The 27,668-nt window shown below is 39.2% G+C and overlaps 1 protein-coding gene across 5 annotated transcripts in view; it reads left to right on the plus strand.

Annotated features, from left to right (window-relative positions):
* Positions 1 to 27,668, plus strand: part of cadps2 (Ca++-dependent secretion activator 2) — a 130,289-nt gene that overhangs the window by 44,252 nt on the left and 58,369 nt on the right. For 3 of the 5 annotated variants that reach the window (XM_034307324.2, XM_026919048.3, XM_034307326.2), the window contains exons 3-7: positions 1,938 to 2,270; positions 17,066 to 17,146; positions 18,158 to 18,391; positions 19,619 to 19,740; positions 27,001 to 27,112. In XM_034307324.2, coding sequence (XP_034163215.2) covers positions 1,938 to 2,270; positions 17,066 to 17,146; positions 18,158 to 18,391; positions 19,619 to 19,740; positions 27,001 to 27,112 — 882 coding nt within the window. The remainder of the gene's footprint in view (positions 1 to 1,937; positions 2,271 to 17,065; positions 17,147 to 18,157; positions 18,392 to 19,618; positions 19,741 to 27,000; positions 27,113 to 27,668) is intronic. The other 2 variants (XM_034307325.2, XM_034307327.2) reach the window with 1 other exon arrangement.

Consider the following 27,668-nt stretch of genomic DNA (forward strand, 5'->3'; position numbering starts at 1 on the left):
TATATATATATATATATATATATATATATATATATATATATATATACACACACACAGTCAGGTCAGAAGTATTTGGACAGTGACAGAGTTTTTGTGATTTTGCCTTTATTACCAGTGCTTTCTTTCTTTTTAAGAATGTCCCCAACTGTTGATTTGGCCACACCTAAGGTCTTTGCTATCTCTCTTATAGATTTATGTTGTTTTTTCAGCCTAATGATGGCCTCCTTCACTTGCATTGAGATCTCCTTGGACTTCATATTGGTAGCTCCAGTCGAACAGCTGCCAAATGCCAACTCAATACCTGATATCAACTCCAGACCTTTAATTTGCTTCATTTGTCTTGGAGTAATGAGGGAATGGACAGCACCTGGTCAATTAACTTCTTGTCAGTCAATTGTCCAAATACCTTTGAGCCCCTGAAAATGGAAGTACTTTGCTTATATATATATATATATATATATATATATATATATATATATATATATATATATATATATATATATACACGTATATACACACATACACGCTGTTAAATAATATATTTTATTGGCATACAGGAGTCCAAATAACTTGCACTTCTACCTCTGAGAAAGTTTTATTTTGCTGTTTATTTGTTTTTTCAGTTTTGTGAACTTCTATAGAGGTTTGTGGGTGTCATCAAATGCAAATCAGCTAAATGGCATTCATCAAACAGCATGAAAAACAGCGTTTCTGAAAGTTTTGCAAATCTGGTGAAAATTTTTTTATTTGGTTTGGTTTACACAAACATTTACACACAACTTCACAAAAACATTGATAAATGAGGCACATTGTGCTTAACTTGCAGAACTTCTGATCAGCGCATAAGCATGTGAGGTTTGAATACTGATGTGCACACAGGCGGTATTAAATCCTTACTGCTCGTGTGTAACGCAACTCTGAATATGGCCCTAAGTAAGAAATATTATTAGGATTTCCTAATATTTTTGTCCCAATCTTAGAAATGACAGAGCCAGTATAGTAGTGTAGCTCTTAAGTAACTTGCATAGCTAGAGAATACATGGAACTGAGCTGAGCTACAGAGTTGGACCTTTCGAGTACACCTCATGGTAAATGAGGAATGTGAAGTCTTGTTCTTGTCCCTTATTGCTGCTTGTTTCTAATTAGCCGAGACCTGTCAACAATGAGGGAGGAAGTGATTAATTCTCCCTGCAGGATAATAATTACAATCACTCTATCATACTGCATGTGTGGGACACTGAAGAAAATACATATGAAAAAAAATAACACAGGAGGAGGTTTGTCAAGCTCTGAATCATATCTGTGTCTTGCTAGTTTTGTTTCTGAATGGCACATGTTTTTAATGTTTTTGAACATTATGCACTTTCCAATTTATCTTGCTTGTATAAAAATTTTACATTTGATTTATTCTCCAGTTCTGATTTGGATTTTGCAAATGATTCATGTTAATGGAGCCTGAGTGCATTTGCTCCTTGTGTGAGCTGCCACATTTCTTCATGTTGCACACCAGTTTCTCCTCATGTGTTGAAATCCTTGAGGGTTTAGTATGAACATATTTCTGTCATTTTAGAGGCAATGCAGTTAAATTGAATTTGTTCCACCCCATTACCTGCTGGAAGAAGATGAGAATCATCCCCATCTGCTGCTCCTTTTATGTTTCATTGTGTTTCGTAGATCAAAAATGGCACTAATAGTAAAAGAAACAATAAATAACAGTACAATTATACTGAAATTATAACATGTCAGGGTTAGTGGCACATTTCCTTTCACTCAAGCAGTCCCTTTGTTTTTCAATCTTTTATAGTTTAAAAAAAAAAGATGTTTTGAAGATTTTAGAGATGAGACATTGACGCATGCCCTTCATCACAACCATGACTCTCATGAAAATAATGTTTTTACACATAAACTAACTGAACCCCTCAATTCCTTCCATCCAGGGTTTTCTGAAGAGTGAGCGTGTGACACGGATGGTACAGAGTGGAGGCTGCTCAGCCAGTGATTTCCGTGAGGTCTTCAAGAAGAACATTGAGCGCCGTGTGCGTAGCCTGCCCGAGATTGATGGCCTGAGCAAAGAAACCGTGCTGAGCTCCTGGATCACCAAGTACGACATCATTTTCAAGGGCGAGGAAGACCAGCGGCGGTCGCAAGGACGCATGCCCTTCAGCGCGGTGTCCGAGCTCATCCTCAGTAAGGAACAGCTCTATGAGATGTTCCAGCAGATCTTGGGCATCAAGAAATTTGAGCATCAGCTGCTCTACAATGCTTGCCAGGTGGGTTTTTCCCTCACTTTATGGAATGCTATACATTAGTATGGAATCATTTCTTATGTCTTATATTACTATTTCTCATGTTATTTTTGTGGCTGATTACACTAGTCCATAAACATATACATTCCTTTTATGGCCTTAAATCTGTATAAATTATATACTTATTTTTTACCCTTAGTTGAAAAAAATTCTTGACACAAATGTTCGACTAATATATTTTTATTTGACTAACAGTGTCACTGAATGCGAGTTGTTGCTTCCTCTCAGCAACAACACTCACCTTTATTCATTTTTATAAACATTGGCAAATAGATTTCTTCCAGACAAATCAAAATTACTGATCAGATCCTGCACTATGTATCATACAGTTGAGGACAAAGGATTGCATTATGTAGAATTCAAAGCAAATTATTTTATAGCAGCGGGGTATCTGGTGCATTAAATTTCTTAAGATAATAATTGTGCAAAAAAAAGTGCAAAACAAACAGTAATGATATCAGTTTAAAAGTCTGCATTTCCCTTTCTGATTGAGATATAAATATTGTTTATTAACTTGTATTCCTTCACTTTTTCTTTATTTAAATTCCAAAATAGAAAATAAATGTTCTGACTGGTTCCATCCAAAAAGTATGGGAGGCACTTAAAGAAGAGTTCTCCAAAAAAGACTTTTTAAAATGTCATTACTTCTCACATTTTCCACTACATTGATGAGTGTCTTAGAATGCCTTTGAGTCTTATGCCCTTTACCTTAATTACCTGAAGTCAGGTGGTTTTACCAAGCACTGCCCTCTTTGAAGATGTTCCATAAAGGTCAGGGAAATAGTCAGCCGGTTCTTGGATGTTATATGCCACAAGCCCTCCCAAAGGAAAGTAGTGGTGAAAGAGATTTATTGGGCAATCTTTGGGTTCCTCTCTCTTTTACTACATTTATTGTTAGCAAACTAGCACAATTAGCAGTGGGGTCTACACATTAATGACATCCAGAAACTATTAGTAAGTTTTGCTATCCGGTTCCAGAGACAGAGTAGCCTGTAGTAATGACTGACACAATTGTGCAGTTTTGTCTCTGCTCACACATTACTGGGGGGAGAACAGTTCACAATACATTACCCAGGATTTAGTGTGTATGAGTCAAAGACCATACAAGATGATGTTCAGCAGCATAAAGTCAAAATCAGAAAATTTACTACAGAGTTGAGGCCAAAAGTTTACAGAGTACACCTGTGGCTGTAAAAGGGCCTACCTTTAGAGCCAGTGCCTTTTTGCCCTTGATACCATGAAAAAAATCCAATCAACTCAAGACCTCAGGAAAAAAAATCATCGGTTACTCATTATGAGAAATTTCCAAATTTCCAAAAAGGTACCTCGAGTATCTGTACAAATAATCTTGGGACCACGCAGATACTGCATCGTTCAGGAAAGTTAACTCCCAGGGATGAACAAACTTTGTTCTGACAAGACAACAGCAAAGGAACTAATGAAGGAGTTAGAAGCATCAGGTACCAAATATGTACATACACTACTAAGAGAGTCCTGTATCGCTATGGCCTGAAATGCTGCCATGCGAAGAAGAAGCCCTTACTCTGAGACTGGCATAAAAACGCCAGACTAAAGTTTTCAGGTGATCACCAGCCTTTTGGAGGAGTGTTTTCTGGTCCGATGAGACAAAAATGGAACTGTTAGGCCATGATGATCAGTGCTATGTATGGAGGAAAAAAGGTGAGGTTGTTCATGTGAAGAATATTGTCCCAAATGTGAAGCATGGAGGTGGCAGCATCATGTGGTGGGTGTGTTTTGATGGAAAAGGGACTGGTGCACTTAGAAATATAGACTGCATCATGATTCTATTGGTTTATGTAAACTTTTGGTCTCATTTGTACATGTAAAAAGCATGTGGAATTTTGCGCTAAAGACTAAAGAGTGGGAGAGAAGTGTGGAGAAAGAGAGGAACACCTAATGATTTAAAGCAGTCTACCTCATCTGTGAAGCATAGTGGTGTGTGCATGTATGGTTGCCAGTAAAACTGTCATTTGTCATTATTACTGATGAGACTGATGACAGCAGCATTAGGATGGATTCTGGACTGAAACTATAATAACTTCTCAAATCCAAGCAAATGCCAAATCAGCTGTCACCTTGCTGCAAGACAATGACCTACAATCTACTAAAATAAAGTTATCTAATGTTTCCAGACTTTTGACTGGTCATGTACGAGTGATGTGAAAAATATTAACACCATTGTTGCCCCATGTTTTCACACACTCTGAATCTGATTGTTCAGTGTCGATGAGTTCAGCCAGCTCATCAACTAATTACCAAGGCCTTCACAGCCTGAATTTAATGTGTTTTCACATATTCGTTTGGGCAGGTGAGAGCGCAGCAGGGACCACAGGGAAAATAAACAGTGGATTTGGTGTTAGAAATGTTTTAAAGTAGTTGTTTATATAATTGTCTAATCATTTGTTCAGTGCTGGCTCAGTGTTCTTCATGCTCAAGTGATTTTTATGATCTCTGTGCACAGTTATCAAAGGTTTGTTTACCTTTTTTAATTCCTCTGTTTCTGACCAAGAGTTTTACAAGTACATTTTCAGTCCTGCATGCCCCTTAGCCAAAGAGGTTTGTTTAATTATGAGCAGTGTGAAGCCAAACCAAATAGCAAATGAGCCAGATATATATTTTACTCTGTTTTACACTTGTGTGTCTTAGTTGTCTGCGATCAGTTATACTTCTTTTATTATTTCTTGTGTTATACTGGCCGTGTAAGAGGCATATTCACTGACTGACGGATCCCTGTTGAGTTGATCAGGGGAAAAAGTATCTAGTGATGAGTACATCACATTCATCATACATCTAAATGGAGACCAGCGGTACACTAATGAACTTGGAGACAAAAAATAGCCACCTGTTTTCTAGCCAATAACAAACAATAGTCTGTGCTGATTATAATCCTCTCATTGCTTCAACCATAGGAAATGCTTGTTACTGTGTGCTGTATGAACTTCATTAAGCTTATGCTGTGTGTTTAACTCCTCTGATTTACTGTGTTGCTTACTGCGTGCTGGAGCTGTGGATTTTCAGTGCATTGCGTTCCAGATGAAATCATAAGGGCAGGAATGCAGAGCTAAAACACACATGTAAAGAACCAAACACACTATTATTAGCTATTACACTAAGTAAAGATTAGTGCTGTGAAGTCAAATGCTGAAAAGACAGTCGGCAGTTATTGTAGAAATCCTACATGATGTATCACTATCATATTGTGCACCCATAAAATCCACATTTACATGTTTGTAATTTTTTGAGTTTGTTACACTCCAGAAAGATCAGAAATGTTCACTGGACATGCTGTCAGAATCTGCTATGAAGCTGAGTGCTGCTGCTAGTCAAAATGGGATCCTTTCAGCAGCAGTTCATGATTTTCTGGGAAGATTTTCTTTTAATAACAAGAACATCCATTTAAGAATGACAAAAAGCATGCACAATGAACATACAAGTTAATACTTTTTAATTTTTTTTTTTTTTTTTGGAGGAAGATTGAGAGATGTTGCCCTGAGTGTGTTGACTGCATGTATGGTGCATTGGCTCTATAACTAAAAGCATATGTCTTTTGTGAATTTTGGGCCAGTTTGTGTAGAAACATGAGATATGTATAGTTTTATTTTGACGCTCAGTAAGGCAGTGTTTAGGTCAGGCTGCTGAGGCAAACCACTGACAGAAAATAAGAATAGTGCACCTCCTATTCCTGTATTTGTATCTGTTTAGAACACATTATCTGTTCATTCTGTACAATAATTTCAATAATCTATTCATATTTAGTTACCATCTTTCAAAAATGATAGAATCAGACCCCCAATCTATTAGTGTGTATTTTTTTTTTATATCTGTGCCTCACTAGTTGCTATGGTAATATGAACACCTTCTTGAATGTCCTTAATTTAACTATATTGTTTTGGTGCAATGAGGTAATAATTATGTTGTGATTATCAAATTGGGCATGAACTTCAGCTAGCTGTCATTCCTTCCTCTTAGTTTGGCCTGAATGTGTCCACTGACCTTTACACAATATATCCACAAAACTTTCATAAGTATATTGTGAAAAAAAGGCCCATTAGCACAGGGTTCTTATCAAAAGGTAAAGTGTCATCTATGCAAGGTATATTCAGGACTTCTTAGATGTGAAAATATCTAGATGCCTAAGAGAAATAGAAACAGTAGGAATAGAAGAGGGTTTTTTTTCGTGGTCCATTTCCATGAATTGACAGCTCTTTGTGATTCTCTGTGATTCTCTGATCTCATTCATTCATTCATTCATTCATTTATTTGAGTTTTGAGCCATTGTGTTATTGATTACAGTCTCTAAAAATAGGCTTCTCTAAAGCTTTGTCACTAATGACTGCTGTCATTAGTGATTAATCAATAGTGACAATATAAGAAGCTGAATAAAGACTTCATGCTCTGACATTTATAGTGGCTTAGTCAGATTAACATACTGTCATCTCTTATCTTCTATGAATAATAAAATTTGTAATACCCAGTCTGTGTTTTTGCTCTTTCTGATAATCCGAATATCCTTGTTCTATTTCAGTAGGTTGCTCCTCCTGTGGTTTACTGACTGTTCCACCAGCCAGTGTCAGATGTTTTACCTCAAAGTTGGGAAGACGGCAAAATGGGGAACAATTGCAGAGTGAAGTCACTGAAAGTGTGATTGAGTAAATGATAGATAAATGCAGGAACTGTGTGAGTAAGGGTGCTATATAGAAGCAGGGAGAAAGGTCTGAGAGGAGGATAAATGACAGGCACAGTGTAGGGATGGATGGAAGAATGCTAATGGATGGAGACAGATGACATAGTGATAGACAAAACAGTTCAGCTGGGTGTTTGTGGTGGAAGGGCCTTCAGAGTGACAGTATTTGACTGCAGAATGACATTGAAAGACAGACTGAGACACTGGAAAAATTGCAAAGAAAAAGAGACAGATAGGAGATACAGGAAAATAATAAGAGGCAGGACTAAAGAGCTCACATAAGCACACATGAGAAAAAGCTAAAGGGCTGTATTCACAGCTGGAGAGTTGGGTGTAAAAGTTAAGTCAGTATTTACACAGGCAATTTATGCATATTCAGAGAGGGGTTACGCAAGTGCTTAAGTCAATTTTCCGGGTGCGCCATTCAGACAAAACAAATTCCCTGTGTGCAGTTGCTAGACTCTTCTTGAGTAGCATCATCATAGACAGGTGTTTCAATAGCATCTAGACCACCACCTTTAAACAAAAGCACTTCCAGCCTGAAAGTCAGGGATAGAAAATGCAGAATTATGTATTGTGAAAGCAAGAGGCCATTTAAAAATGAAAAATCAGAATGACTAATGATAGATGATAGACAATGATAGAAGATGGCAAGCACTGAAATAAACATATACTATATGGCCCCAAGTATGTGAACACCCCTCAGGCAGCATAACACACACATAGACATGCAATCTCCATTGGCAGTAGAATGGGTCATACTAAAGAGCTCAGTGACTTTTTAAACATGGCACTGTCATAGGACGCTACCTTTGCCACTAGTCAGTTTGTGAAATTTCTGCCTTGCTAGATCTGCCCCATCAAATGTAAGTGCTATCATTGTGAAATGGAAGTGTCTAGGAGCAGCAGCATCTCAGTCAGGAAGCAGTAGACCACGCAAACTCAAAGAGCGGGGCGCCGAGGGCTGAAGCACATGGCATGTAAAAATCATCTTCTGCTGTATAATGCACTACAGAGTTCCAGCCTGCCTCTGGATGCACAAGAACTGTGTCAGGAGCTTCATGATATGGCTTTCCATGGCCAAGCAGCTGCACACAAGCCTAAGATCACTATGTGCAATGCCATGCGTCAGCTGGAGTGATGTGATGCAAGCCACCACTGAACTCAAAAGCAGTGAAAACGTGTTCTCTAGAGTGATGAATCACGCTTCACTATCTGGCATGAATCTGGGTTTGGCGGCTGCCATGAGAACGCGACCTATCCGAATGTGTAGTGCCGACAGTAAAGTTTGGTGGAGGGATAATGGTCTGGGCTGTTTTTCCAGGGTTTGGGCTAGATTCCTTAGGGTAAAGGCTGACCATACAAATGTTCTTTTGACTGAATGGGAACAAATTCCCACAGTCGCACTAGACAGTCTTGTAGAAAGCCTTCCCAGAAGAGCTGGTATAGCTGCAATTGTAATTGTACTTATCACATTATTACACTGCAATTTTGGTTTAATTTTACAATATGGCATAATTATTCTAAATCTTATAAAATAGCACTCGATTTAGCACATCCTATTATTTTACATTTTCTTTCTGTCTTTCTTTCTTTCTTTCTTTTGCATATCATGTGCATGTCTTAAAGGATATGTAATTGACATCATGAGGATATGTAATTGAGGTCATGTGCACAGGATGTAGACTATTTTATTTATATTAATGTATTAAATATCATTTCATAAAATATATTTTTTGGGTGTATTTACAGCCCAAACAATTTCAGCATGACATATTGTGATTACATCAAACTATCAGACAGTGGCTTTAGATTTAATACTGCTCCATGCTTGAGCTGATATCACGTAAGAAAAATTGGCTCACATTTAGGCACAGACTTGCCCCTTGCTAATTATGTCCCACAGTAAATATTAATCCTAAAAGCAGGCAAACAGTATTACATTTATCTACATTCAGCTATACGACACACCAAAGGACAGAAAGAAAATGTCTTTCCCAGACTGCAGCAAGATTTTGGATGTGTAGAGTGAAAGGGGTCATAATCTAGTTAGGCAAGTGGACAGGTAGAAATACCAGCTGTTTCCTTGTGATCAGGGAAGTGATTCACCCTGCCATGCTTAACACCTGTGGCCCAGTGTGTCTGGAGAGCGAGAGAGAGAGCGCTCCCACCATCCCTCGCTCTCGTCTCCTCCTTGCACCTGTCATCACCCCCGTAATGAACGCATTCAGCCTCTGCACCCCGTTGCTCTGTCACCCCTCATTAACTAGAAGCAGTGAAGGCCAGAGGAAACAGTAGGCAGGTAAGCCAGCAGGAAGTGGTAATGAATTAGTGGCATATCACTTTAGGAAATGACTGTGATGGTCAATATCTTCAAAACTGATGCGTGATCATTTTAGTGATCCTCCTGCCTTTAGGCTCAAAGGTCAGAGACAGAAAAGCTATTAATATTCCTAGGTGAATGGAGGCTTTAAAAGCCCCATTTCACTTAGCTTTTTATGATTTCTTGTAGTTTACCAATGACTACAGAAGAAAAATAATGTGGTTATTGAAAGTAGATGACATCAGGTAAACTCAAGTACCAAGCCAAATTAGGGTTATGCTTATGTCGGGTATCTACTGTATCCCAGCATCTGAAGTAACTTATTTCTCAGTGTTGTTTCTTTATGAGTGACCTTTTTGTACCCATTATGTGTAGTGCAGTGGTTTATACAAGATCACTGTGTATAAACTGTGTTTAAACCAGCAAAAAGAACTGAATGTTCACTAGTTGTCCTAGACCTCTATGTACAGTGCTTCAAACACTTACGCATCGTCTGAAATGGTTCTGAGAGCCGTCTTGAAACTTGGGAAATCACTGAGTGCTGATCGATTAGTGACTTTCAGAACAGAGGATCTTAGCTGTTTATCAGATCGGGGACACTAAACAGCAAGGCGGGATATGTGAAAGCACATGTTTTATTGCTATGTTTATTGTCAAATAAAACAGTGGAACAGTGGAGATGAGAATGTTGTCCTGTTTTGCAACATGGCCTAAACATTTATTTGAAGGCATGATTCAAGGCTTTTGAATTTTGCTCAGAAGATGACTAAAATTTAATGCTTATATGACTCTACTCTTCTTAAATAATGATTTAACCTTGAATGGACAACTTAATTTAATCATTGACTTTGTAAGAAACAGCCCAACTGTGCTGAGTTGAAGGAGAAAAGCAACTCCGAACAGAGATAAACATAAAACATTTAATTTATGTTCAGCCATCAGTTCAGATACATAGTTTTTATCTCCACTGTTTAGAAGATGTTCGCTTTAAAAATGCTTCCACCTCAGTGTGAGAAATGCAGTTAAATGGATGTGCTATGACCAACACTGCACACTGATAAATGTGTTTAAAGAGAGAGCGTGAGAGTTGGGGCTCCACCAGCCAATTCACAGTGCCCCATCCAAAGAATAAATCAGCTTGAAGACTTCTGATTAATTAGTAGTGCATTGGCATTATAGTAGGCAGCCAGAGTAAAGCTCATTTTAAACATAAAGCACTGTGTGGCTTCAACACCAGTATGCAATATGATTTATAGTGGACGTTTTAAACTAGCTGGAAGTGTACAAAATCTTACCTTTATTTTTGCTGCATGTCTTGAAGCATTACCTCTAGAAATACACCAACCTGTGATTTCAACATGAATGCCCGCCTCAGACTAGATCTGTGATTAGGAAGTTCCTGAGTCTTGTTGTCATAGAAATAGTAGCCAAACCAAAATAGAATTGAAATTCCAACTAGGCAACACAGCAACGAGAAGAAAATCAGCCACATTCCGTGTGTGTGTCAGGGCGTGTGTGTGTGTGTGTCTGTGTTTTTAGGGGAGTGTAAATATGTATGAGTGTAAGTAAGTATGTGAATGGGTGTTTGTGGGCATACGCAGTGACAATTTAATTTAAAAGAGTCTTATGTAAAGGACAAAAAAAAACAACAGAGGCAAGGTAAAGCATTCTAAATAAGGAAAGGTAAAATAATAAATAATCGTATGAACAAAGTCAAATAATAAGTATGGTGCAGATTTGTGCAAGTAATACATATGACACAGGTGAAAAAATATGTAGTCCAGCTACATATTTAAGCTAACTGGTACTGTGTCTTGAGCTGTGATTTGAAAATGGACAAGAAGATGCAGTCACATAGATGCTGAAACATAATGAGTTATTTGTGTACAGTAGTGAAAGCTCCATCACCCATTAATCAGAGTCTGGACGAGGACAAAGTAGATCCAGATAAATGGAGTGCACCATCTGGTTAAAAAAAAAAGTTTGTACACAGGTTTAGAGTGATTAGAAGATTAAAACCTAAAGACTGAAAGAAGTAATAATAATCAGGAAAACTGTAAACATTTATGGTTGGGGTTAATATTAGAGATGTCACGATACAACTTTTTCTTTTCCGATACTGATACTGAAACCTTGAGTATCAGCTGATACCAATACACATATTTCTATTGATTTATTTATCAACTACTATGCTTAAAAAAAAGCACTTAACAGTTAAACTCTTTAACAAAAAAATCACTTAGACTATAAATATAATACAGTATAAAAAAATCAATCTTAACAAAAGAAACAACTGTCAAATCTCTTTATATGTAAACAGTTACAGTTCCAAAAGTACATTTCTTTTCCAATTCCAACTGACATTTGTTACAGGATCTGATATCCGATATGTCTTTTACAATATCTGATCCGCCATTTTTTGCTGGCAGCAAAGGCAGGAATATATAGGCAGAGGTTACTGTATTATTAACACTGACTGGGTAAGCAATGGGTATAGCCTCAGAATTCAGCCCCATATCATGACAAACTGCATAAAAAGCAAATGTAAGGCCCAGCAAAATACGTATACACAGTAGCAGTGGATACTGCAGTAAATTATTAAAGCAGTAAATTATTTAAAGAATTTTAGCATAAGGCTACAACATAAAAAATGTGAAAAAAATGTGAAAAAAATGAAGGGATCTGAATACATTCTGAATGCACTGTTTTAGGCAGCAAGTGAACAGTCAGAACAGAAGTTGAAGTGTTGGTACAGGAGAAATGGGCAAGCAGGGTTTTATCGGTATGCGGTGGTTATTACCTACAAAAAGTGATCCAAGGAAGGACAACCGCTGAACCAACAAAAGAGTCATGGGTGCCAAATCTCACTGATGCACGTGGGGAGCAAAGATTAGCCCATCTGGTCTAGCCAAATTGCTGAAAAAGTTGGTTAGTCATGCTGGCTGTAGAAAGGTGTCAGAATACACAGTGCATCGCAGCTTACTGTGTATGGGGCTGCATAGCAGCAAACTGGCCAGAGTGCCGACTCCTGTCCACTGCCGAAAGCATGTACAATGGGCACAAGCATCAGAACTGGACCATGGAGCAATGGATGAAAGTGGCCTAGTCTGATGAATCACATTTTCTTTTACATCATGTGGATGGCCGCGTATGTGTGCTTCACTTACCTGGGAAAGAGATGGCACCAGGATGCACTATGAGAAGAAGGCAAGCTGGTGGAGGCAGTGTGATGCTCTGTGCAATGTTCTGCTGGGAAACCTTGAGTCCTGGCATTCATGGATGTTAATTTGACCACCTACCTAAACATTGTTGCAGACCAAGTACACCCCTTCATGGCAAAGGTATACCCTAATGGCAGTGGCCTCTTTCAGCAGGATAATGCACCCTGGCACACTGCAAAAAATTTTCAGGAGTGGTTTGAGGAACATGACAAAGAGTTCAAGTTGTTGACTTGGCTTCCAAATTCCCCAGATCTCAATCGGATCGCACGTCTGCTGGTTGTGCTGGACAAACAAGTCCAATCTATGGAGGCCCCACCTCACAATTTACAGTAAAGGATCTGCTGCTAACGGCTTGGTGCCGGATACCACAGCACACCTTCAGAGGTCTTGTGAAGTCCATGCCTCGACGAGAACTGCTTAGGTGGCACAAGCTCTATAAAGTTTGCCAAGGTTGGAGTGGAAGAACTCAAGGTTGGAGTGGCCTGCACAAAGTCCTGACCTCAACCCCAGTGAATACCTTGGTTGGAAATGTGAATTGATTGATTTTGTCTTCTGGTAGAAGACTGTCTGAAATTTTCCCGGAGTTCTGAGAGGGAAGTTGATAAGGTGTGAAAAGAGGGCTCCAGAATTACCTTGTCCACCTCTGATAACATATACATAAGCAAGCACTCGGCAGTCAGGAGTATACTGGGGGAAAGATGAGAAAATGTGATGTTATGTTACAGGGAACAAAATAGTTAAAGGGCAACTCCAACAACCTATATTCCTCTCATTGTCTCAAATCTTTACTCTACCTTGAACACTTGAACATGCTATATATTCACTATTTTGCTTAATAACTTGTTGCATGGTTTTTATTAAACATTAAGAAAAACCATGCAACAAGTGCCTTCACTTTTCCCTGTATTCTGTATCTTTGACTTCTATCTTCACTTGTCATACTTACAGCTCTTGGCCGTGCACTGAATTTTCCTTTATCCCTATGCTAGGGACATACATACTGTACTGTATACCCTGTACACTATTATGATCTATTTAACAGGATAGTTGCTGTGTAATGTGGACATTACTGCAGAGAAACTGTGCGTAATTATCAATTAGGAAATCTGTAACTGCGTCTGGATCATTATCCCAAAATAATGACTTTAATTAAGTGACTGCGGCAAACTTTGATACAGCTTCTGAGAAATTATTAAAACATACAAATTCAGAATCTGTATCGTGAATTACTGCATATTGTATTTAATTAAATGCACTTTTATTACTTATGTGTAACAAGGAAATTTCTCATGCTCCCTTAATTTGGGTGTGTAAAATCAAATATCGTATTGCTGATTTAAAAAAAAAGCCTTATCAAAGAGATAGAATTCTGACAGTCGAAACCTTATAGTTGGCATATTGAGGTTGACCAAGGGTCTTTCTGAACCAATTTTTAATCTATCACCCAGACTGAGGGACTTCATAAGGGGAGTTATGGCAAACCAGTTACTGACATGAATTTCTGTGGCAAAGCCTGTAGGATCTCCAGGTATCTTTGAAGAAACCATGATGATGAGTGTGTTAGTTGTGGAAGATATAAATATACGTGGTACTCATTTATCCCAGAGAGTGAAGAAACCAAAATTGCATGTAAATACAGAACTGCAGGCTACTACAGCACCCCAAGCATCTGTAGTTTACAGTATGTTTGCCAGCAGGAGTGACACAGTCCCATTAGCTCCACAGTCAATCCACACAGGTACTCAGAAAGCACATGCTGTCCACATAAAAAAAAATTAGGCACGCAACGCCCACAGAATATTGACTGTTTGAATGTAGATGGTTCTGTTTATCCTTAGATAGAATGACTGTTTTCAGGGCATTAACATATGTACCAGCTTTGTGATACACTTGTTTGATGAGTGTTGTGCAGTTGTCAGGTGCTAGTTGGTGTGGTTGCCAGGGTGTTTGTATAGGAAGCATATGCTTAATAGCAATGAACTGATTGTCATGATCGTTGAGTGAAATTCTATTCAGTAAAGTGTCTACAATGAGGTCTGAAAGTAGAGCTATTAGGTATTATAAACAGTGTTAGCACTTATTTGTGTTTAGTGCTGAGCAGAAGATGAAGTGATAAAATGGGACAAAAGCCAACAATAAGCCTAGAAAATCGTGTGGAAATTGATGTGTTGACTGAGGAAAGATATTCACAAAGAGAAACTGCTGTTAGAGTGGTTGTTAGAGGCAGAGCAACATCCTGAAGAAACAAAGAGAGAGTGGGTCAGTGAAGTACAAAAAGATTCTTGGGAGAAAGAGAAGACATCATTTTGGTCAGAAAGAGCAAACATCACAGGTTTAAACCTGATCCTCCAATTAAAGCAGAGGTGAAATTTGAGTATGGAGTGCAAATCTCAACATCTGCCACCCAAAGAAGATTGGGAGAGGCCGGGATGTTTGATCAAAAAGTCAAAAAGGAAATCAAAGCTTAGTACACAAATGAGCTCGATAAGATTAAGCTTTTACCAAAGATCAAGCCTGGTCACTGGCTGAATGGTTTCCATAGAAGCAATGGACAAGTCTGTGTGAGGAGGATGCTGGAAGTTTAAGGAGATGTGCACTCAGGCAGCTGTCAAATATAATGGGGAAGGGATTATGGGCTGGTGTTTCACAGTCAAATGTGTTTGTCGTTGTTTGTTTATTTGTTTTATGCCGGATGCCCTTCCTGACGCAGCCCTCGCCAATTTTATCCGGGCTTGGGACCAGCACTGAGAGCGCACTGTTGCACACAGCCCCAGTGGCTGGGAAGGTTAGCTAGCTGGGAATCGAACCCGGGCCGCGGCAGTGAGAGCATTGTGGCCTAACCACAACTCTTCCAGTGACCCAGACGCCTAAAAGTAAAATATATGATCTTAAACATTCAAATATGGATTTTTCACATTCAAATGTGCAAGTATTTTGTAAATTCATATCATACTTGTGAAATAATGAAATTTTTGACAACACTGTCAATTTACACATTAATTAGCCAAATATAGGCTTTGAATGTCATCGATTATCTTTTTTTGCCTAGTCTCTAATTACCTGTCAAAAGTGGAGTATAGATGACGCTATTAGTTCCTAATCAGTGAGCAGTGTCTCCAAAGCCTTTCCTGATACTTTCCATCAGTTACCAGATAGTCTCATTAGTTCCATCATGCCACAAGAAGAAACCTAATCTGTATATTCATTGTGCATATATTGGTCATACCTCAGAGATGAACTTTCTCTCCTATTTGACGCTAGTCAATTGCAGATGGTTTTTATTACATGTATGCAGAACTGAATAGTTTTCATTCTCCTCCAAGAGAGATCAATTGTGCTATAATCTGTCTAAAATGTTAGCACTGATCTTCCCGGACTGGTAGTTGTCATGCAACAGGGAAGGCACTGTTAACGGATGGGAATCGGTTACAAGTAAGAAAGAAAATGAATGTTCAGGAGTTAATATTTTACACTATGCCTATCTATGAGTCATCTCTAGTTTGGTATACAGCAGGATTCACACTGTCTGAGAGTAGTGTTTACATTACTATAGAGAGATCCCTTCACACTTCCAGTCTGTTGAGGCTGACAGTCACAGTAGCTCATTAAATCCTCTCCCTGGCCTTATCAAAGTATTGGCAATGCACTGAAGATGTTCTCTCAACACTGCGACTGCCCGTCACACTATGCAGCTTGGGCATACCTAACTGCATCATTAAGCCTTTGTTCTTCCCACTGCCTATGCAGCCTAATGTGTAAATGACCTATGATTAAGCCAGCAGTAATTGGTGAAAACAGCTGAGCCGATAGCTTAGGTTTTTCCAGCAAGTTATGTGAGCGCATGAAGGAATTTTTGTTCAGCATTCACCCACACATCTGTCACATCTGTGTGAGAGTGACCATCATTAATAGCACGGAAGCAAATGGTAATGTGATATAAGCGTTTGTCTGAGTAGGAGTTGCGAAGACGAAAGCTGTCACTGCACTTGCAGCGTTTCTTCAATGGTAATGGTAATTTGGTCTCGAGAAATGCATATTGGTGGCCCACACAATCTCACACACATTTTATATATTGGCTAAACTGATGTTCCGAACTTGATGTGTCTATATTGATACTGCTGTGTGAAATTAGCAAAGTTTCAGCGCTGTTGCTGCCTCAGGGAGGGAGGCTTATCAAATGGAAAAAGGAGAGAGAGAGAGAAAGAGAGAAACACCTCCCACTCATGTAGACTGAATGAGAGGAAACCCATTCTTGACAGCATGCCAACATGGGTTTTTACTGTGTGTATGTGTATTTAGAAAAAGCAGTGATGCTAGACCATACAAGGTCAGCTGAGCATTCCACTGTCTGAATTTTTGTGTGATATGTCCTTACAGTATGGCTGTCTTAATCTCTTTTAAATGGAAATTGTCATCGTCCCCTTTTTGTAGGTGTTTTTACAGATTCCCCAGCGAAATCATATGAGGATTCATTGTCTTTCAGTTAAATTTGTGTTTTTTTTCCCCTTAGCTGGATAATGTTGATGAGCAGGCAGCACAGATCCGCAGAGAATTGGATGGAAGACTGCAACTCACGGACAGAATTGCCAGAGTATGTCAATCAGAGTTTCAGTCTTAATACTGTTATGGTTTCAGAGTTATACTGTATACTCACCTTCCACTTTATTAGGAACACCTGTACACATGCAAATTCATGCAATTATCCAATCAGCCATATCTGTGGCAGTAGCTCAGTGCATAAAAACTCACTGAAACTGGACAGATAAAGATTGGAAAAAGACCAGGTGATGTTTTTCCAATCTTCAATCTTGTCCATTTGTGGTGAGTCTGTGCCCACTGTAGCCTCAGATTTCCATCTGCCTCAGGCTCTGACGTGTGCATTCTGAGATGCTTTTCTGCTCACCATTGTTGTAAAGAGTGGTTATTTGAGTTACTGTAGACTTTCTGTCAGCTCAACTTAATAACAAGATGTTTCTGCCCACAGAACTGATGCTCACTGGATGTTTTTCTTACAATTCTGTTATGAGTGAAAATTCCAGGAGATCAGCAGTTTCTGAAATATTCAAACTAGCCTGTCTGGTGCCAACACACATGCCATAGTCAAAGTCACTGAGGTTCTTCATTCTGGTGTTTGATGTGAATAGTAACTGAAGTTCTTGACCTGTATCTGCTTGATTTTATGCATTACACTGCTGCCAGATGATTGGCTAATTGGATAATTGCATGAATGTGCAGGTGTACAGGTGTTCATATAACAGTGGTCTGTGAGTGTATGTTTGCTTATTCTTGTCTGAAATATGCATGGTCTGATATGCCTAGACATTACAAAAGTATTTCTTCTGTGTTTTCAGTTGCTTCATGTTTCAGTTCTAAAGAATGTCTGAAAATTCTGCAACACACAAAATAGTCCATATCTTGGAATATTTGGCAAGATGCTGATTTTTTTTTTTTGACTTGGTAGCCCTTTACTCATGGGTTTTAGAACCATATATTGTTTGGACCAACATTATCACAAATATAGCAAAAATGTGCAAAATACACTTTTTGTAATTTAGCACTCTATCTCTCATCATTCTTTAACACATTTCCTGAATATTCTTAGCAGGAAAGGAAGTTCCCTAAGTTCATATCTAAGGACATGGAGATGATGTATGTGGAGGAGCTGAGGTCATCAGTCAACCTGCTAATGGCAAATCTGGAGAGCCTTCCTGTAGCCAAAGACTTGAAGCCCAAAATCAAGCCAAAACTCACTCCTATGAACAGCTTCCTGGATATAGGAGATGAGAATGATCTGCCACTTTCCAAATCAGATGTAGTGCTATCCTTCACTCTGGAGGTAAGTGAGGAATCCCCTACTTTGTCCCTACATGTATTCCGGTGCTTCTAGGGTTTTTTCTGCCAGAAGAACACAATTATGTGAGTTGATCATTTATAATTGTGGTATTTCCATGTTCATTTGCTTTTGCCAGTTTTCCATCTCTAATCATGGAATAATAATTGAGTCCAAAGGGCTTCTTCAATGTATGTAGCATGTAAAGTCTGCCACCAGCCACTGACTTGCTAGCTACTACAAGAAGGTTAATTACTTGACCCTATCTGCATAATTAGGCATACACACAGATTAGCTGGTATTTCACATGTTTAGAAGGATAACACCCTATGGGAACTCGGCCAATTGCACACTTGTTTTTTTCCATATTTATCGGCCAATTGCACACTTGTTTTTGTCCTTGTTTTTATCCACAGACCCCTTGTGGGCCATGGAATAATTACAGGCATCCATTGGATTGTTTCTAAAAATATTTTAATTCTGTATAAGTGATATTTTTGTTAAGTATTTCAAAATATATTTTAAATACATTTTTAGAGCCATTCGATTTCAGAAAAGCTGCAGAATACTGTTTTTTAATTTACACTATATGCTTAGCCATGCGCATTCACAACCCTCACACTAATGTAGCTTGGCTTGCTCATTTTGGAGTGCCCTCATTCACCATGTCATTATTAGTGCAAAGTTTGCATTGTGTCCAACATTGATGGGTTAAATTAACAAATGATGATTTAGAATTATAGTCACATTAAGTGTAATGTCAGTAATAAAATGTGTGAACATTTTACTTCTCACCCTAGGTTGCAAAAACTTCAATTTCAAGTTTTACAGGTAAAATGAAAGGTGTAATTTCACTGTTAATGTGAATAGCGGGCAGTATATCGAATCTATTATAGAAATGAAAATTTATTAAATTTGACACTTTAAATTTGACACTGCTTTATGAAAATGTGTAGTGTAGACTACTTATATATACTATACATATTATGTAGGGGGGTCTGTGGGGATCACTTAGAATATGCTAGGGGTCCACAGCTGAAGAAAGGTTGAGAACCATTTGATCTAAGGGTCCTGATGTTCTTACTTTAAGTTTTTTTTCTCTCTCTCTCTCTCTCTCTCTCTCTCTCTTTTACAGTTTGTTGTAAAAACTTGTCCTTTGAATATTTTGGTAAATCTTCCTACATATGTACAAACAGTGTGAGGTGTCAGTTTCCTCTTTTGGTTGCTTTGCAGATTGTGATCATGGAGGTACAGGGGCTGAAGTCAGTGGCCCCTAACAGAATAGTCTATTGTACCATGGAAGTAGAAGGAGGAGAAAAACTTCAGACAGATCAGGCTGAGGCCTCCAGACCACAGTGAGTACTGACAACCCATAACCCTGTTCTAGTTTCTCTTTCACCATGGTAGCATTTGGATTCTATAGATCAGGGGTCATCAACTGGTAGGCAGACCAAACCCTGTAATGCAGCAGAGTAGATCAGTGAATGACAAAAACTGACCTTAGTTCAGTGACTTTAACCATGAACCAGTGCAAGTTCTGTATCAGATCCTCTCTTGTGGCTTATCCAAGCACATACATTTATGTGAACTATTTAACTGAAGGCAGCTCATTAGACCAGACACTAGCTACAGGGCAAGAGACGTCAGATAGAGATAGAGGAGAGTTTTTGATAGATTTTTCGATAGATAGGCTTTCATAGAATTTTCATTTTATTCACCCTCACAGGTTTTATTAGCAAACTGATGACATGGCTTATTTAAAAAAATATTATCTTCAGTCATGTTTTGTTGCTTAATAACTTAATAGCCCTCAACCCTATATGAGTCATAGCACAGAGCATTACTTCTATTTTGTCAGTGTCAGGCTGGTGCAAGGTATGCTTATAATGATGGAGACAATCTGTCTAGACAACAACAACAGGTTTTGTACACTACATGCTTCTGAGAAAGTAAAGCAGCTTTATTCTTTAATTCCACATAGTTCCTTAATTGGCCAATATTTCAGTTCATGGCAACTATAATATCATTAATTAGATTCCTTGGGAATCAATGACTGTATATATGAGTGGAGAACGTGGTGCCATTTACTCCCATTGTTCATTTGAAAAGGTAGTCACCATCTTGCAGAAAGTAGAGCCAGAGTCTGTGTAGTAGAGACCTTGGAGCCAGAGCATGCACAGTAGATACGGCTGGATGGGTTATAGGTCCACCTCTCACCCGCCCATGTCACGGGACGTGGGCGCGCATGTTATTACCTGAATTGCAACTTAAGTTGCATCAACAACTCAAAGTGGCAAGTACAGCGTTGTTAATAAATATGTAAAATGTTAAACTGTAATAGTATAATTTTTGCTGTTCTATTGTTTTTAATCATTGTCAGCAAAAGATATTAAAGCTTTGAGTCATGACTGACAGCTACTATTTCCTAGCTAGCTGACATTATTGTTTTAATTGAATTATTGTAAGTATAAGTAGCTAATGGAAGGTACCAACTGAAAAAAATACTGGTAATCAGCATTTACACTTGACACTTTTTGAGGAAAAAAAAAATCACTGCTCTCCATGATTTTTATCTAGCTCTGACATCTGCAGTAGGTCATCATCTGAACAGAGAAGTGCTCTTTTATGCTCAGCTCGTTTTATCTGTGAAGTTTGTTTAAAAAAGTAGTGACTGGCTAACCTTAATAAACTACTTTCAGTGTTCACCAAGGTCATAAAATAAATAGTAAATTATTATTAAATGTAGCTAGTGTTAGCTGCCCTGTTTGATCCCATCACTTTGTTCACTTACGTTGGTTTGCTAGTTACAGTATCAGTACTATTAGCTACAGCTTAGACATCAAATTGAGCAACATACCGGAAAAGCTGCAAAGAGCTCCCTGCTGAGGGTCTGTTAGAACAGGACATGGCTTTGCTATAGAGCTGCCAAGAGCTTCAGGCCCATGTAGGATTGCATGTGCATTCATGAGGCTCGACTGTCATGACTGAAACATCAATCACCTCATCAGCTACGCCCTTTTATTTATCAGTGATTAATTCCTATAAAACACAGTTATCATAAGAAAAAATATCGGTTACGGTCAACTGAACTTGCAAAAATGACAGAACACTTTTCCTAAAAACTATCTGTGTTAATCTAATTTAAAATGAAATTTTGCCATCTGTCCCATTCACGAACATGGGAATGGATGGGGTTAAAAATTGTAATGCAGCCAGCCACTAGAGGGCCTCAGAGACATTTTTACTTCACTTTTAAACCCCTATTACAGTGTCCACCCTTACATTCAGTAATTGTTGGGAATGCCTAGAAAAATCCTTGCCACATTTATGCTTTACCTTCAGAGCTAATAGAAATTACAGATTAAAATGTGATAAATCAATGTCCATGAGGTGGAAATGTCTGAAATTCAGCATTAAATGCATTTTATGAAGGAGACTGTCTGAATGTGTTTTGACTGGCATGGAGTACACTGTGAGGAAAAGCCACTGTTCTGTAGGGATTAAAGGGGAAGTGAAAGGCTTTTAGCCTGAACCATGTCTGAGAAACCCTCATTTCACCTATTGCATGCTAAAACCAAAGTTTATAGCTGTTCATTCTGCCATTGCATGGGCACCTGCTTCTGGTTCCAGAGCCTGGAATATTTGAATAGCAGCTAAGAGGATAGATTCATCAAGCCGAGTCAAGCTCCGCTGCTCATGGTATTTGGCCAAATGCAGGCTGCCCTTTGCACATGTCATCTAGAGCACTGAATGGATCGATTATTCAGTTCAATCTCATTTAAGTTCCTCATTTAGCTATCATCAAACTGAATGTGGGAAATTACTCATTTTTGGGAAACACAATAATGCAAAAAATAAAGGGTTGGATCCATCTCTTAACCTTTTAATAGAGAAGCAAGGATTTAACCTAGTGATTTATTTCATATTTTGCTCTGTGCCTGGTGAGATTCCATCACTTATCTCATGCTGAACCGAGAACTGAGTGCCACTCTCTTGCAGTGTGCGCCTGAAATTGAAACATTTCTTTGAATAATTGAATTAAGGTGAGGCTGTGTCTACTCTGTGCCTTTATGAGATGATTGCACTGTGATTATTTGGCTTTCAGCTGCTTAGGCCTGGCCCTTTAGATAATTACACTGTGCTTATGTCACATGCAGATGGCAAAAGGTTCAGTTTAATTTAGTCAAGACAATTCAGGCATGAACTCGAAATACAGCTTTATTTTAATTATAATATGTACATGCCATTATTGTGTCATTCACACTTTAAATGTCCATACAATTAGAGATGGTAACTTTTGATACACCGACATACATTTAATTACCATATTGCAGTGGATTTTGAATGCATGTAGATACGTCAAAGGAAAAATTTCTATGTCCACTCTGTATTTCTTTTCTCTGCTTTGTGACTCCTGAAAGTGAGTACTTCTGAGGGACTGGAGCAGCATCTATTATATCTGAATTGGACTGTATATGTATGCAAGTGTAGACAATTTAGTCTGCCAGTTTGATGCCTTCACTGTTCGTAGTATTTTAATATAGTTTCCAGTCTGCTTTAGTCTTAATTATGTGGCTAAAGTCAAATTTAGTTTACAAAAAACTGCACACAGGCTTTCAAGTCTTGAATAACAGGTGTGGAACTAAATTGAACTGAAGGGGACCAAAGGGTGTGCGTATGTGTGCGTATGTGTGCGTGTGTGTGCGTGTGTGTGTGTGTGGTCAGAACTATTCAGTGCTATTAGTGGTGATCGGTTGCCTTAGCAACCAGTGGGTTTAGAAATGACAGCTCTGCTTCGTATTGGTATCCAGCTACACTACGTAGATTGAGGTGTTTTAAAGTCTCCACATATACATCTAGATCCACATTTGTGACAATGTCTGTTATTAAAAGCACTGTACAAATAAAGTTGAACTGATCTCTCACTCATCTACAGTGTGTTTAGTAAGCTGCTGAGTCACATTAATAAATTCTTATTTGGCTCTGAGTGCAAAGTGTTGGCCAGCTTGGTGTCCAGCCCCAGCACCTGCTCCTGTTTACTCTCATAGAATAGTTTTATACAGCTCCAGGTGATGCATAGATGCGACTGACTGGACACAGCTCTGGGGCTCTTTTCAGTAAAAAGGCTATTTCTGGAAACATATTTATTTGTGTGTCTGTGTGGGACGGGGTTATCTTCCGCATGAGTGCCTGTAATTCAGAGCAGGTTGTTAAGTGAATGTTTTTCATGATGGATGGAATTACAAAGTACAAGTTTAATATACATTATTGTTAAAAGATGTAATCACTCAATTTCTTCAGGAAAAAGATGCTGTTTATTCCATCCTTACAAGATATATTTCAACTGATTCAAAATCAGATTTTTTTGCTTAGTGCTCACAAAGCCTGGGTATTTTATAGAAAATTATTTATATGTAAGGAATGAAAAACTCCAGGATGTACAGTTAACAGTGTGATGAGATGCCACCACAGAGTTGATTTTTTTCCTGTAACTGCACAGGAGTGTTTCATTCACAGCAACTTGTACCACAGCAACTTGCTCATGATTGCACAGCTTTCTTGTAAATGAACAGCACCATCAAGGGCTTCAGCCTTAACATTCTTTGAACCTGGTCTGTAAGAAATGACAAAATTAAAATGTGTGAAAGAGTGCCCACCTAGTCTGCCGAGGGTTCAGGCACTTTGTCTCCTGTAAATAGGACAGGTTTTTGTGATCAGTCCATACAATGAAGGGATGCTTGTTCACCTCCAACCAGGGGCACCATTCTTCTAGTGCGAGTTTTAGAGCTAAGAGTTCTCAGTTACCAACATCATAATTACTCTCTGCTGGAGACAGGCACCTGGAAAAGAAGGAACAAGGGTGAACTTTATCAGTGATAGACCTCCGAGAGAGAACTGCTCCTACGCCCATTTCGGATGCATCCACCTCAACAATAAAAAGTACTTCAGGGTCTGGGTGTACCAGAATTGGGGCCCGAAGAGAAAAGTCTCTTAATTTGGATGGATTCCTTACATGCAGGACCCCAGTGAAGAAAGAGACCCAAGAAAATTGAGGGTTGTGAAGCACAAACCAGGGGTAACCTAGAATCAGGGGTTCCCTGGAGGACTCAAGAAGGTAAAATGAGATTATTTCATGATTATTTCATGGTGAATCCCTCCAATGGTCAGATGTTCTGAATTTGATCGCTCCGGATCCGAAAGGTCTGCCATGCAGGGCCTGCACCTTCCAGGATGATGGACAAGTTTCGTATGGAATGCACATCTTTCTTGCCAATTCATTGTACGAAAAGTTGTCAGCTGCATCTGAATCTACAAATGCCCTACAATGAAACAGTCCTATCTTTGGTATTCCTCCAAGTAAGGGTAGCCGACAACAATAAACGGGAGTGAAGAGTGTCCACTCACTAAGGTCCTCACATCCCCAAGCACGCTCTGGGTTTTACTGCCAACTCAGGGCAGGAAGGGCGCAGATGGCCCTCCTTCACGTGTCTCTCTCTATCCCCATAGGCAACAGGACTGGGATCTTGGGTTCCTGGGGTGGTACTAGCTCACAACAGAGGACCTGGGGCCGGTGCAATTCCAGCTGCATCTGTTTCTCCTCAGTCTGTTGGCTGAGGTGGGCAGGATCAGGAGCTAGTGCATTTGGAGGCGATGTGACGGGCGTGGCTTGGGGAGTACGATGCTGTCTCCCCTCACGAACACGGTTATCAATGCGGCTGGCTAAGGTTATGAGCATCCCAGTCTCTACTGGCAATTTCTTCCTTTACCACTTCAGAGAGGCCATAGTAGAAGGTTGAGATGCTTCACAGCCACTGAATGGATGGTCGAACACCTGTTGAAGGGTGTCTTTTAGAGTTAGGGTTGGAGTTCAAAGATGCCATAACACTGAGGGGCTGGGATCTTGGGTTCCGGCGGTGGCACTAGTGCAGATGGCAATGGAGGACCTGGGGCCGGTGCAATCACAGGCTCCTGAGGCAAGCATGCCTGAAGTTGCTGGAGAGACTCTGCAGTCCGGTTCACAGCCTCTGAATCTGTGCCTGGTGTGTTCCAAGCAAGGCTCCCTGTTAAATGATTGCTCCTTGAAGTTGATCAGTCTCTGCTGGGTCCGTCATTGTCTTGCTCAGTGTTGCTGAGAATCAAACCCAAGGTGTGGTGCTGGAAACCCAGCTCTCTAACCACTACACTATGGAGGGATGAGGACCCAACTGGGTCAGATTCAGAGGCTGGACTCAGGACTTTGAGGGAAATAAACAGTCTTTACTTAGTCTCTTAAAAAATGCAAACAAAAGGTACAAGCACCCAATGCTGATCCAATCCAAAGGACTGAAGAGGATAACAATCCAAGAACAGCTTGACAAAGGCAGCAATGTCCAAAAGTCCCCATAAGGGAAAAATAAAGTACAAATCCTGAGCAAACAAGTCCAAAAGGGTTAGATAAAGTTCTGAAAATAAGTCCAAGAATGGGTCACAAAGAACAGGAGATCTACCAAACAAAGAAACTCCAAGAGCAAAGATACAAACAAATGAAAGGCTTATATACACACTGGAAAAGCAGGCACAGGTCATCTCACTGAACTAATGGGGTAATAAACAGGAAGTCTGGAGGAGGTTGGCCTTGTGCTTTCTGCCTCCCTCTGCTGGGCAGGTTGTGGTGTGACATTTTTAACAGTTTAGTTTTAATGTTGTGGCCAATCTGTGAAACAAGCTAGACCCTGCTCTTACTTACATTACAGTAGCTATAAACAGTCAACGTCTCACGAACTTTCAGTTCTTCTCTCTCTCTCTCAGCAATTACAATAACATTATAACAATAGTGTTAAAATGAACACGGTAATATATAACTGTGATTAATTTTGGAGCAAGCACTAATGTGAGAGCCATGCTGTTACTGAAAATTAATCATAACCTTCTGACCATCAGATCTGAGAATGCAAGAGCATGGTGGTATAACCATAAATAATCCCTAATATTCCACTTTTACTTGTTTGTCGTCTCATAATGGTGTTTTTTTATGCCTCTGCCACTAGATGGTGGAGACATTTTGTTTTTGGGTTGTCTGTCCATCAGTCCATCTGAGATATTTTTAGTGTGATATCTCAAGACCAAGTGGGTTAATGTTTTATATTTATATGGAATTATCATTATAACCAGCAGGTGAACTGTGATTAGATTTTGCAATTGATCCAAACAGGGTTAAGGTGACGGCAAGTTCAAATGTCTGAAATAGTTTTTCCTAAATAGCTTTCTTCCTGTTTGAAGTATTTTTTCAAGGGTGTTTAGTATGTTTAGCGTACAAATTAGTAATAAGGATTAGACTTGCTGGAGGTGAAGGGACACCTGGAGTTCTACTTGTTTGTTTGCTATTTTGAATACTCTGTATTCTGTTTCCGGTTATAAAAATACGGTTCTGAGTCAAAACAAAGCAAAACTTTTTCAGGGGACAAGAAAAGTTATGCCAGTAAGGCCAGTAATGTTTTCCATATGATTTGACCAACTGTCCACATAAATGACTACTGAGACTCCACCATTCTTTAAACAGTGCTCAGCTACAGGATTTTTCACTGACACCAGGTGAGAACCTATTCATGAATACATGATGTTGTGTTTGTCTGCAGGTGGGGCACGCAAGGAGACTTCACCACCACCCACCCACTGCCTGTGGTCAAAGTGAAGCTGTTTACTGAGAGCACAGGTGTCCTGGCTCTGGAGGACAAAGAGCTGGGCAGGGTGAGACTCATCCATCAGGTTCAATTAGAGCAGAGTGTCACAGTCTGGTCCTGCAGAGTTTAGTGAGATACCTTAACACACCTGGGACAATTGAGCTGTGTATAAAAGTCTGCATGGGCTGAAAGTAGTATATGATGTGTCTGTAGAGGTGTGGATTGAGTATGACACTCCTGGTTTAGAGTCAAGACCACGTCACACTGGGGGCATTGCATCAAGCATCCTGTGTAGCATCCTGTGTAGCATCATGTAATACCTTGCGTCAACCTTCCATTTACCAGCTGTGTCAGAGAAGCATCAAATTCAATTTCAAATTCAAACGCTGCCCTTGTTTTACACTTCATGTCTTTTATTCCACTTGTTTCTCTTGTGCATGAGTGCAGCCATAATGCCATTAAAAAATCCTTTGAAATCTGAAAGCCACACTCTCTATGTACAATTTATTAAAAATAATAATCTGTAAAGATGTTGTGATGGTGCAACCTGTAGCTACTGTGTTTGCTATGATACTCATTTTATACTAACCTGGGGAAACAAAATAAACACAAATATGTCAAAT

The sequence above is a fragment of the Pangasianodon hypophthalmus genome, chromosome 9, assembly GCF_027358585.1.
Source record: "Pangasianodon hypophthalmus isolate fPanHyp1 chromosome 9, fPanHyp1.pri, whole genome shotgun sequence".
Taxonomy (NCBI): Eukaryota; Metazoa; Chordata; class Actinopteri; order Siluriformes; family Pangasiidae; genus Pangasianodon; species Pangasianodon hypophthalmus.